This window comes from Lethenteron reissneri, chromosome 60 (genome assembly GCF_015708825.2).
Source record: "Lethenteron reissneri isolate LAM-NWPU_2019-01 chromosome 60, ASM1570882v1, whole genome shotgun sequence".
In the NCBI taxonomy this organism is placed as follows: Eukaryota; Metazoa; Chordata; class Hyperoartia; order Petromyzontiformes; family Petromyzontidae; genus Lethenteron; species Lethenteron reissneri.
This window is the reverse complement of record NC_083838.1, coordinates 4,152,232-4,165,200: the sequence shown is the minus strand read 5'-3', so window position 1 is coordinate 4,165,200 and position 12,969 is coordinate 4,152,232. Positions and strand designations below refer to the sequence as shown.

At 48.2% G+C, this 12,969-nt stretch overlaps 1 protein-coding gene and 1 pseudogene across 1 annotated transcript; both read right to left on the bottom strand.

Moving 5' to 3' along the window:
- Positions 1 to 2,036: 2,036 nt before the first annotated feature.
- LOC133357849 (protein S100-A1-like) lies at positions 2,037 to 3,158 on the bottom strand (annotated as a pseudogene).
- Positions 3,159 to 10,946: 7,788 nt separating this feature from the next.
- Positions 10,947 to 12,083, bottom strand: LOC133358027 (protein S100-A1-like). Its single transcript, XM_061576301.1, has 2 exons — positions 11,946 to 12,083; positions 10,947 to 11,132 (listed from the first exon to the last, which is right to left on the bottom strand). Exons 1-2 carry the CDS (start codon positions 12,081 to 12,083, stop codon positions 10,947 to 10,949), a joined length of 324 nt encoding a protein of 107 aa, XP_061432285.1.
- Positions 12,084 to 12,969: the final 886 nt, after the last annotated feature.

The following is a 12,969-nucleotide window of genomic DNA, read 5'->3' as shown; positions in this document are numbered from 1 at the left end:
AAGTAGAACGTGTTGTCTATAATAATTTAAAGTTGTGCATTTTGATGTGACGTCACATTTCTCAACCCCCCCCCTCGTCACACATCGTCACAAATGTCTGACCCCCCCCCCCAAGTGCGTGACGTCATTTATGGACGGCCCCAAAGCACGCGTCTCCCATTCGGCACTGGGATGCCGTCACAGGCGGCAAGACTCGTGTTGCCCCCGCGTGGCTGAGAAAAGAGCCCGGATTAATATTTAGCTTGGCAAAAGATTTTATATCACGAGTTAATAAAGCCTGCCTTTGCTAGGAAAAGTTTTCAATAAATATAATAATGAACCTGATGATGGACGCTTGTGATGCGATCGAAACGTCGTGTTTCTTTTATAAAAAAAAAATATATCTACGTGACTTTACTCAAAGAACCAGAGTATAATAATTCACCTCAAATGATTTTTTTTACAATTTTTATCTACGATCAGACACTAACTACTCAAAAATTAATTAACTTAATACTCCGAGGGAAGGCTAATATTTTTTACGTTTTATTTATGAATCAGATTTGAACAGCATAAAACGCGTTTTTTTCGTTCAAAACCTCTTGAATCTGAAATACCTCAAAAGCAATTAAAGATTGGACAATGGTTCTCCCTTCATTTTATTTGCTGTTTAACGCTCTATGAAACAAGAAAACCCCACAATATATTTTGAAGTTTCTTATGACACGCACAAACATGTTTTAGGGCACTTCACATCGAGATTTTGGGGCCTTAAAATTAAAAATCTCGAATTTTCAGATGTTTCCTAGTGTCTTAAAACTACCCATGTACCAAACTTCAACTTTCAACCATGTCTGGAAGTACCCGAGAGGTTTTTGAGACGCAGATTGTCTTTGTACGGGTTGGTTTTATAGTTCTTAAATATTATCAGTATACATTAGTTTTATTCGGAATAAAGTCTCAAACTCAATTGTATTTGCAAGTATAATTATTTAATTGAACCGTCACGAGTAAATTCTACTCATCGATGCATTTCTTGGCCCAACCGCAATTTCAACAGGGTGAGCAGCTCTCGAGATAACTTTCAAGTGTTAGAATTACCTTTAGTTCATGGTTTCCTTCAGTGTAATTGTTTGTTCCCCCAACTACGTTTAATTAGTTGTTTTTTAGGCCTTGTATTACAATTGGAAAGTCGTGTTATGTACAGTTTCAGTAGGCGTTACACATGAAACCATCACTCAATCAAAACATTTAAGTCAAGGTGAAGTTCAGTCATGTGGGATGAAAGGAATTCGGTATGAACGAAGCGGACTTAAACCCTTCCGTCACATTCCCACAATAACGGAAGACAAGGACATGCACCAACATCTCAGAGGTCATCTATAAACACATTCACGTGTCCAACCATTCCCTGAATTTCATACTTGGCATGTTCGAGGGAAACATGCAAACACCGTGCTTTCTGGGGTCTTGGGCAAAATTTCGAAAACTCTGCTAATATGCACAACTCGTTATTTTATTATTCAAATGAACGTGCAGAAACCCTGAAAAAAATAGTAAACAAAAATGTGCAACCAATCTCATTTCTACCCCCCCCTCCCATTTCAGACTCTGAACGGCCCCAAATTTGGCTGGAAACCAGCCCTCAAGACACCTTCCACAGCACACGTTGGTTGCAGTTATGCGAGTCGTGGGAACTGAGCTTTTACGATTATAGTAATGTTGAGGTTGTAAACACAGATAACCATCTTGGTCATATTTAGATACGTGCTGTTGCTATTGCGCATATCTTGTTAAAGCAATCACGTATAAAGTTGAGTGCACCCTAGCTTACGTCGAACAGATCTAGTTAATTTGATTTATCCTTCCAGTTATGAAAAACACAACTAGGTTAACGGATTCCTGATCGCCAGACTTATCCTGGTAGCCGCCCATCGTGGACATTGCTACAGACAGCACACGAGTAACCACTGCAGAACTTTTTATAACCAGAGTACCAAGTCACAAGCACGCCACGTTGATGCGATCAAATGTTTATTTCATAGTATCCGTATCATTCAAACAGCCGCGTTACTCTTGAATGCGGTCAGCGCGTGGATCCTGCCATTCCGCTCGTGGTGCGCTCGGAAGTTGGGGTGGCAGCAGAATTTTAAGGCCGCGATGGTGATCACGAACTCGAGGCGACTTCTCCATCTTTGTCATCGCCAAGGTCCCTCAGGATGCGGCTCACCACGAACCCATCCACGGGATTCTGAAATGGAATCACAACAGCAAGAATTAGACAAGCCTGGAACTGGACCGACTGCAGAACGGGTGAAATCTCTAGCAATCAAGTGAGACACGGTTTAATTACATGCTAATGCAGGCAAGTCTAGCATGTTGATTAACAAAGCCAACCACAACAATATGTACTGCAGTCTCAGAATTAAACAGGATCCATTCGAGCCTTTAAGACGACATTAATCCCTTACTGGTATTCGCCCCGGATTAGGCCCCATCAGAAACCATCTCTACAAGGCCGAAACGCCACTTGGCACAATTATGGCTAGCGCCTCAAATGCGATTTTAGAAACCAGCGAAACGTCGTACTCTACAAGTACATGTTGCCAGCTTTTCACACCAGTGTGCTAAAGCAGCAACCGATCGGCACGCTTTACATAACCACCCACACCAATTTGGCCGTGTCGAGTTTAACGGGCATTTATATACTGGTAGGAACGAAGTGAACCAGCCGACAATAGATTATATCGCCCCCTACTGCAAACACGTGGCAGGACCCTTCAAAAACCTTCAGACTCAGTGGGGCTTTCCTGGCTAAACAAGTGTAATAATACATTATGTTTATATTCTTTGGTTATTCGTTCCTACCAGCCCACCCCGCAGGGACCTGTTATTTGCGCGGTCCAATCCAGAAACCTTTATTATGCAGAACACGGACGTTAAAAAAATACAAACTAAAAAAATAAAACCGGAGACTCAAAATGGGATCATGAGCATGGGGACTGGTCCAGACGAATATCAAAAAAGCCACGTCTCACCTGGATGAGACTCTTGCCCTTATCCCCCTTCAGGAAGCTCCTGAACTTTCCCTTCTTCAGACAATCTTTGACAGCGTTGTCGTGGGCGAGCTCATGGAAGATGGACAGGAGCTTCAGGGTGGCTGCATGCAGGTCGCACATCTTGGCAGAGGAGATGCACGGTCGAGTCAGTACGCAAGAGAAATCTGCGAGGACACGACAAACAACAATACGGTCTTCAAATCATGCACACGGCACCTCACCTCTACACACCATGTTATGAATGGCAAAACGACCGAACACCACCACGTAGCACCCCCAGTTTTGTGCCAAACACAATTTCATAATTAAAGGTTTTTGGGTTAGATCGCGTTATTTATAAATGTGTCGTAACCCTCCACCACCCGACACAGCCAAACAGTAAAAAGTGCCACGTTTACAAAGGACAAAAAACAGTTCACTACTTATCCCACCGGTGTTTTGAGCGAATCAACATCATTTAAAATTTGAGTACAACAAACACAATTTGTTGGGTCTAAACCTCAGCCAGTGCTGCGCTCTGCTCTCATCGAACCCAGGTAAACCCCACGCGTCGCACAGAGAGCCCCACAGCACGAGGCGTCTTCCCCAACACAGCGGCGGCACAGAGACCTGAAAGCGACGTCTGCAACTTGAACAACGACTGCTGCTGCCCCCGTCGCAGCTTTTATGAAGCGTGTCCAGTGACGTCACCACTCACACGTGCTCGCTCTCATTGTGCGATTGAGTGATTATCTCTTTGATTGGTCCCGTTCATCCAGTTTCCCGGCTAATTTACAAGGGAAGTCTGAGCACTGCGGCAACAACATCCGCAGGCAATTCACTGGGAGGCGCGTGCCAAGCGGCCCCAGCATTGTCATCAAGCGGGCGCTTGGTGGAGCGAGTGGAGGGTTTGCACGGGGACGAACTAATTGAAATCTACATGGTCACATCGCAGCCGACACCACAACCCCCTGCTGTGATAATTGTACGTAAATGAGATGCCCGCGTTTTCACTTCAGGATTTGACTGATCTATATATTAATAAAATCGTGCATGTCTGTCTGTCTGTGTGTGGATTTCGGACCATACGCACTTTCATTGGACGGCGGTTGCCCCTGGCAACGGCTAGCGACGCCTTCGCCGGCTTTCATTGGACCTGGCAACGGCTAGCGACGCCTTCGCCAAGGGCTGCAGTTTCATTGGACGGCGGTTGCCCCTGCCAACGGCTAGCCACGCCTTCACCACTTTCATAGGCTCCGTAAATAATTAAATAATAGCCATTACACAGTATTGTTGGAGCGCTGAGGGGGGGGGAAGGCACGCCACCCGTACCCTGCCTTTGCCGGCTGGACAATTTTGGCGAGGCCGCAGGCTCTGCACGCTACTAGGCCTCGACACCCACCACGCCACTCTGAGGTAAATTCATCAAAGTTTTTCCTACTATTCACTCCACCCCACCACAATGTGTGCAATTTATATTACTTTTAAACCCAACGCGCCAACATCGATTACTTAAATGTTCACTGTACAAATAGTCATTAAGCTGGGTCAGCGTACTGCCAGTCTATCATGTAGACTGTAGCCTGCTTATTAAACTCGGTGAGCGTACTGCCACTCTATCATGTACACTCTAGCCTGCTTATGAAGCTGAGTGCGTGTACTGCCAGTCTATAATGTGGACTGTAGCCTGGTTATTATAATCGATTCTTTATATGTTCTTTGTACAAATAGTCATTAAGCTGGTTGAGCGACCCCAGTTCCATTCCAACTCACGCCCACCACCGCTGACGATTATTTGAAACGGACCTGGGCCTCCCCTAGGTCGACTCAGCCTCAAACGCGTAACTGCTGTCGTGTGTGAACATCGTCACTGGGGAGACAAAGGCGGCTGGCCATCGTGGATCCAAGTCCCGGGCGAAGCCGGGTCATGTGTATGTGTGTATGTGTTTATGTGTATGTCTGTGTGTCTCTATGTGGTGTGTGTATGTGTTTGTGTGGTATGTATGTCGGTTTTTTTGTATGTCTTTATGTGTATGTCTGCGTGTCTGTCTGTATTGTATGTGTGTATGTACGTGTGTGTATGTGTTTCTGTGTATGTATGCGTGTGTACGTATGTGTGTTATGTGTGTGTCTGTGTGTCTGCATGTATGTATGTGTGTGTGTATTGTGTATGTGTTTGTGTGGTTGTTTGTGTGTATGTATGTGTGTGTTTGTGTGTGTGTGTTTGTCTCTGTGTATGTATGTGTGTATGTGTTTGTGTGTATGTCTGTGTGTGTATATAAATCCTTGAAAGATCTGGGCAAAGTCCCATCAGTGAGCTCCTCCGGCAGGCAAGGCTGCGTTGCTGGGTCATGTAGCCGCATGCCCAGCCACCGCATGCCTAAACAGCTTTTGTTCGGCCGGATCGAGGGGGCTAGACGGGCGCGGCACGGGCTGGAGAAGAGATGGAGTGATGTGGTACAGGAGGACGTGGAGCTGAGTGGACTTGCCGATGACTGGTACCAGCGGTGTCAAGATCGGCCTCAGTGGAGGAGGCTCGTGAAGGACGCTACTGGGCAGTTGGAGGCAGTCGCCCTCCAACAACAACGGAGGGCGGAGGAGCGACGCTCACAACAACGAGCGGAGCGCCGGGTGGCTAAAGCACAGCAAGTTGGCACAGTAGGGGGCACAGGTGGTGCATCAGCCAGTCATCTCGGTCATCTCGGTCAGTCGACCCGTGGCACCTGCTGGGTCTGCCCGTGACCTCCTGCCAGCGGGCGTTCGACACTTCACGTGGCCTCAAGGTGCACTTGGCCTGGCACAAGCATCGTGGTGACGTCACCGCCACTTAGTGGCGAATGGCGGTTGTTGTTGTTGTATATATGTGGGTTTTTAATGTGTTTATGTCTATGTCTGTGTGTCTGTGTGTGTATGTGTATGTGTGTGTGTATTGTGTATGTGTATGTGGTGTGTGTATGTGTGTGTATGTGTTTGTGTGTTTACGCTCGCATTACACAAATGTGTTGCAGGTCTAAGGCGTTCCTCGCGCAGCATTGCCGCTTTATTATTGCAGTCGTTTACTGCCGTGCGCACCCTGAAAAGTCGTGTGTGTCTGCAGCAAGCGCGTGTATGTGTACCTATGGACGCGCGCGCGTGTGTTGTGTAGGGGGAACGGTAGTGTAGTGCTTAGCGTGCTGTCTGTGTCTGTGTGTGTGTCTGTGTGTGTGTCTGTGTGTGGTGTGTGGGGAGCTGTAGTGTAGTGCTTAGCGTGCTGTTGTGTCTGTCTGTGTGTGTCTGCGTGTGTCTGTGTGTGTGGCTGTGTGTGTGTCTGTGCGTGTGTGGTGTGTGAGGAGCGGTGGGTGTAGTGCTTAACGCTACGCTGCGCTACCAACCCGGCGAACCGAGTTCGATTCCCGCTCACGGCCACCACCGGTGACGATTATTTGAACCTCCCCTAGGTCGACTCAGCCTCAAACGAGTAACTGGTGTGGCGTATTAACATCGGCACTGGGGAGACAAAGGCGGCCGGGCGTGGTGGATCCAAGTCCCGGGCGAAGCCGGGTCATGTGTATGTTTGTATATGTTTGTGTATGTCTGTGTGTCTGTATGCATGTGTGTATGTATGTGTGTGTATGTGTTTGTGTGTGTGTGTGTGTATGTATGTGGGTTTTTTTGTATGTGTTTATGTGTATGTCTGCGTGTCTGTATGTATGTGTGTATGTACGTCTGTGGATGTGTATGTATGTGTGTGTCTATGTATTGTGTGTATGTGTTTCTGTGTATGTATCTGTGTGTATGTATGTGTGTTATGTGTCTGTCTGTGTGTCTGCATGTATGTGTGTGTGCATTGTCTATGTTTTTGTGTATATGTATGTGTGTGTGTATGTGTTTGTGTGTATTTGTGTGTATGTATGTGTGTGTATGTGTTTGTATGTGTTTGTGTTTGTGTGTTTACGCTCGCATTACACAAATGTGTTGCAGGTCTAAGGCGTTCCTCGCGCAGCATTGCCGCTTTCTTTTTTCAGTCGTTTACTGCCGTACGCACCCTGACAGTCGTGTGTGTCTGCAGCAAGCGCGTGTATGTGTACCTATGGACGCGCGCGCGTGTGTTGTGTAGGGGGAACGGTAGTGTAGTGCTTAGCGTGCTGTCTGTGTCTGTGTGTCTGTGTGTGTGCGTGTGTGGTGTGTGGGGAGCGGTAGTGTAGTGGTTAGCGTGCTGTCTGTGTGTCTGTGTGTGTGTGTCTGTCTGTGTGTGTCTGCGTGTGTCTGTGTGTGTGTCTATGTGTGTGTCTGTGCGTGTGTGGTGTGTGAGGAGCGGTGGGTGTAGTGGTTAACGCTACGCTGCGCTACAAACCCGGCGAACCGAGTTCCATTCCCGCTCACGGCCACCACCGGTGACGATTATTTGAACCTCCCCTAGGTCGACTCAGCCTCAAACGAGTAACTGGTGTGGCGTATTAACATCGCCACTGGGGAGGACAAAGGCGGCCGTGCGTGAGTGGTGAGGGAGGGAGAGTGGTGAGGGAGGGAGAGTGGTGAGGGAGGGAGAGTGGTGAGGGAGGGACTCAGCCGCAAACGAGTAACTGGTGTGGCGTATTAACATCGCCACTGGGGAGACAAAGGCGGCCGGCCGTGGTGGATACAAGTCCCGGGCGAAGCCGGGTAGTACAGCTAGTATAGACATATACTGGTAGGAACCTCCTGGTTACACCAGCCCACAGGAGATTATTGCGTCCGTCCGTCCGTCGTGCAGGGAGGGGGCTGGGTGGGGAGGGGAGGGTGGGGAGGGGCTGGGTGGGGAGGGGCTGGGTGGGGAGAGGAGGGTGGGGAGAGGCTGTGGGGGAGGGTGGGGAGGGGCTGGGTGGGGAGGGTGGGGAGGGTGGGGAGGGGCTGGGTGGGGAGGGTGGGGAGGGTGGGGAGGGGCTGGGTGGGGAGGTGGGGAGGGTGGGGCTGGGTGGGGCGGGTGTGGGGCTGGGTGGGGCTGGGTGGGGAGGGTGGGGCTGGGTGGGGGGTGGGCTGGGTGGAGGGTTGGGAGGGGTGGGGCTGGGTGGGGAGGATGGGGGCTGGGTGGGGAGGGTGGGCTGGGTGGGGGAGGGTGGGGCTGGGTGGGGGGGGTGGAGGGGTGGGGCTGGGTGGGGAGGGGCTGGTCACCCCGTGGTGCCCTTATAAAACTCAACGTTTAACCTACTCACGCCGGCTTGTGCCCACCCTCACAGTCAACCATATTTGCGGAATACACCACGCCGCCGTTGACCCTGGCCATTGACCGAGCAACCCAACGTTCCTACCAGCTCCCTCCGCAGGAATGTGTTTGATGACAATGCGGACTGCGTCAAAGTGCGTTCAAACGATGAGAACAACGCGCCCCTTTTAGAACTACAAACGACCATAATTGAGGGCAGCGTGATCGTGATTGGTGGAGTTAGGGGCCGTCCATAAATGACGTCACAAAAAGTCAGACCCCCCCTCAATTATGACGTCACAAAGCTCTGCCCCCCCCCCCAAATCAAAGATGCTTCAAATCGCTTTAAACTATTGTCATTGTAGTGCGTATTTAATATGGCGCTGCACTCTGATGTTGGAGGAGAAAACATTTATTAAAAAGTCTATTTAATCAAGTAGAACGTGTTGTCTATAATAATTTAAAGTTGTGCATTTTGATGTGACGTCACATTTCTCAACCCCCTCCCCCTCGTCACACATCGTCACAAATGTCTGCCCCCCCCCCCCCCCAAGTGCGTGACGTCATTTATGGACGGCCCCAAAGCACGCGTCTCCCATTCGGCACTGGGATGCCGTCACAGGCGGCAAGACTCGTGTTGCCCCCGCGTGGCTGAGAAAGAGCCCGGATTAATATTTAGCTTGGCAAAAGATTTTATATCACGAGTTAATAAAGCCTGCCTTTGCTAGGAAAAGTTTTCAATAAATATAATAATGAACCTGATGATGGACGCTTGTGATGCGATCGAAACGTCGTTTCTTTTATAAAAAAAAAATATATATATCTACGTGACTTTACTCAAAGAACCAGAGTATAATAATTCACCTCAAATGATTTTTTTTACAATTTTTATCTACGATCAGACACTAACTACTCAAAAATTAATTAACTTAATACTCCGAGGGAAAGCTAATATTTTTTTACGTTTTATTTATTAATCAGATTTGAACAGCATAAGACGCGTTTTTTTCGTTCAAAACCTCTTGAATCTGAAATACCTCAAAAGCAATTAAAGATTGGACAATGGTTCTCCCTTCATTTTATTTGCTGTTTAACGCTCTATGAAACAAACCCCACAATATTATATTTTGAAGTTTCTGTATGACACGCACAAACATGTTTTAGGGCACTTCACATCGAGATTTTGGGGCCTTAAAATGAAAAATCTCGAATTTTCAGATGTTTCCTAGTGTCTTAAAACTACCCATGTACCAAACTTCAACTTTCAACCATGTCTGGAAGTACCCGAGAGGTTTTTGAGACGCAGATTGTCTTTGTATAAGTTGGTTTTATAGTTCTTAAATATTATCAGTATACATTAGTTTTATTCGGAATAAAGTACTTGCCCCCCCCCCCCCCTCTCCAACCATTATATAAACGGAGTGGTAGCTCCTGCAATCTCTCATCTACTTGATACAGCTGTCGTGACTGTGACGGTTCCACCTGAAGACGGAAGCTTGTGTTGCCTCCGAAACGTCGTGATTTTTATTTTATTTTACTTTTATTAATTTTAATGTTTTACCTACGTGACTTTACCGAAAAAACCTAAGAATATGAATCATTGCAGTCACGAAAGCTTCAAATCTAGAATCGGAAAAAAGTCTCAAACTCAATTGTATTTGCAAGTATAATAATAATTTAATTGAACCGTCACGAGTAAATTCTACTCATTGATGCATTGCTTGGCCCAACCGCAATTTCAACAGGGTGAGCAGCTCTCGAGCGAACTTTCAAGCGTTAGAATTACCTTTAGTTTATAGTTTCCTTCAGTGTAATTTTTTCAAATACATCTAATTAGTTGAGTTTTAGGCCTTGTATTACAATTGGAAAGTCGTGTTATGTACACCGTTTCAGTAGACGTTACACATGAAACCATCGCTCAATAATCAAAACATTTAAATCAAGGTGAAGTTCAGTCCTGTGGGATGAAAGGAATTCTGTATGAACGAAGCGGACTTAAACCCTTTCGTCACATTCCCACAATAACGGAAGACAAGGACATGCACCAACATCTCAGAGGTCATCTATAAAACACATTCATACGTGTCCAACTATTCCCTGGATTTCACACTTGGCATGTTCGGGGGAAACATGCAGAACACCAGGCTTTCTGGGGTCTTGGCCGAAATTTTGAAAAGTCTGCTAATACGCACAACGCGTTCATTTATTATTATTCAAATGAATGTGCAGAAGCCCTGAAAAAACATTGTTACCAAAAAATGTGCAACAAATCTCATTTCTACCCCCCCCCCCCTCCCATTTCAGACTCGGAACGGCCCAAATTTGGCTGTATACCAGCCCTCAAGCCACCTTCCACAGCACACGCTGGTTGCAGTTGATGCGAGTCGTGGGAACTGAGCTTTTACGATTATAGTAATGTTTGGAGGCTGTAAAAACAGATAACCATCTTGGTCATATTTAGATACGCGCAATAGCAACAGCACGTATCTTGTTAAAGCAATCGCGTATAAATTTGAGTGCACCCTAGCTTACGTCGAAAAAAATCTGGTTAATTTTATTAATCCTTCCAGTTATGAAAACACAACCAGGTAAACAGATTCCTGATCGCCAGACTTATCATGGTAGCCGCCCATCGTGGATATTGCAAAAGACAGCACACGAGTAACCACTGCAGAACTTTCTATAACCAGAGTACCAAGTCACAAGCACGCCACGTTGATGCGATCAAATGTTTATTTCACAGTATCCGTATCATTCAAACAGCCGCGTTACTCCTTGAATGCGGTCAGCGCGTGGGTCCTGCCATTCCGCTCGTGGTGCGCTCGGAAGTTGGGGTGGCAGCAGAATTTCAAGGCCGCGATCGTGATCACAAACTCGTGGAAGCCGACTTGCCCATTTTTGTCATCGCCAAGGTCCCTCAGGATGCGGCTCACCACGAACCCATCAACGGGATTCTGAAATGGAATCACATAGCAAGAGTTCGACAAGCCTGGAACTGGACCGACTGCAGAACGGGTGAAATCTCTAGCCATCAAGTGAGACACGGTTTAATTACACGCCAATGCAGGCAATTCTATCATGTTGATTAACAAAGCCAACCACAACAATATGTACTGCAGTCTAAGAATTAAACAGGATCCATTCGAGCCTTGAAGACATTAATCCTCTACCTGGTACTCTCCCCGGATGAGGTCCAGGTCAGAAACCATCTCTACAAGGCCGAAACGCCACTTGGCACAATTATGGCTAGCGCCTCAAATGCGATTTTAGAAACCAGCGAAACGTCGTACTCTACAAGTACATGTTGCCAGCTCTTCACACCGGTGTGCTAAAGCAGCAACCGATCTGCACGCTTTACAAAACCACCCTCACCAATCTGGCCGTGTCGAGTTTAACGGGTATTTATACTGGTAGGAACGAAGTGAACCAGCCTACAATAGATTATATCGTCCGTCCGATGTCCGATTAGGTGTAGCAACATCGCCCCCTACTGCAAACACTTGGCAGGACCCTACAAAAACCTTTCGGCTGTGGGGCTTTCCTGGCTAAACAAGTGTAATAATAATAATACATTATGTTTATATTCTTTGGTTATTCGTTCCTACCAGCCCACCCCGCAGGGACCTGTTACTTGCGCGGTCCAATCCAGAAACCTTTATTATGCAGAACGTTAAAAAATTAAAAGCTCAAAAAACAAAACCGGAGACTCAAAATGGGATCATGAGCATGGGGACTGGTCCAGACGAATATCAAAAGCCACGTCTCACCTGGATAAGACTCTTGCCCTTATCCCCCTTCAGGAAGCTCCTGAACTTCTCCTTCAGACAATCTTTGACAGCGTTGTCGTGGGCGAGTTCATTGAAGATGGACAGGAGCTTCAGGGTGGCTGCATGGAGGTCGCTCATCTTGGCAGGAGACGCACGGTCGAGTCGGTACGCAAGAGAAATCTAAGAGGAAAAGACCGATTTCAGCCCCATGAAAAAGCACACGCCACATCATTTTACGCATCACGATGTGAATAACTAGAAAATGACCTTAAGTCTGGCAACATCACGTAGCGCAAAGCTTCGTTCGAGCCAATTTGTCTCGTCGGGCCTCACCCCCAGACACGGGCAAAAGCCACCCCCAGACACGGGCAAAAGCCACCCCAGACACGGGCAAAAGCCACCCCCAGACACGGGCAAAAGCCACCCCCAGACACGGGCAAAAGCCACCCCCAGACACGGGCAAAAGCCACCCCCAGACACGGGCAAAAGCCACCCCCAGACACGGGCAAAAGCCACCCCCAGACACGGGCAAAAGCCACCCCCAGACACGGGCAAAAGCCACCCCCAGACACGGGCAAAAGCCACCCCCAGACACGGGCCAAAGCCACCCCCAGACACGGGCAAAAGCCACCCCCAGACCACGGGCAAAAGCCACCCCCCAGACACGGGCAAAAGCCACCCCCAGACACGGGCAAAAAGCCACCCCCAGACACGGGCAAAAGCCACCCCCAGACACGGCAAAAGCCACCCCCAGACACGGGCAAAAGCCACCCCCAGACACGGGCAAAAGCCACCCCAGACACGGCAAAGCCACCCCCAGACACGGGCAAAAGCCACCCCCAGACACGGGCAAAAGCCACCCCCAGACACGGGCAAAAGCCACCCCCAGACACGGGCAAAAGCCACCCCCAGACACGGGCAAAAGCCACCCCCAGACACGGGCAAAAGCCACCCCCAGACACGGGCAAAAGCCACCCCCAGACACGGGCAAAAGCCACCCCCAGACACGGGCAAAAGCCACCCC

Coding starts and splice junctions, on each gene's coding strand:
- LOC133358027 (XM_061576301.1), bottom strand. CDS start 12,083: ATGAGCGACCTCCATGCAGCCACCCTGAAGCTCCTGTCCATCTTCAAT. Junction 11,133..11,945: donor AGGGCAAGAGTCTTATCCAG/GTGAGACGTGGC, acceptor ATTCCATTTCAG/AATCCCGTTGATGGGTTCGT.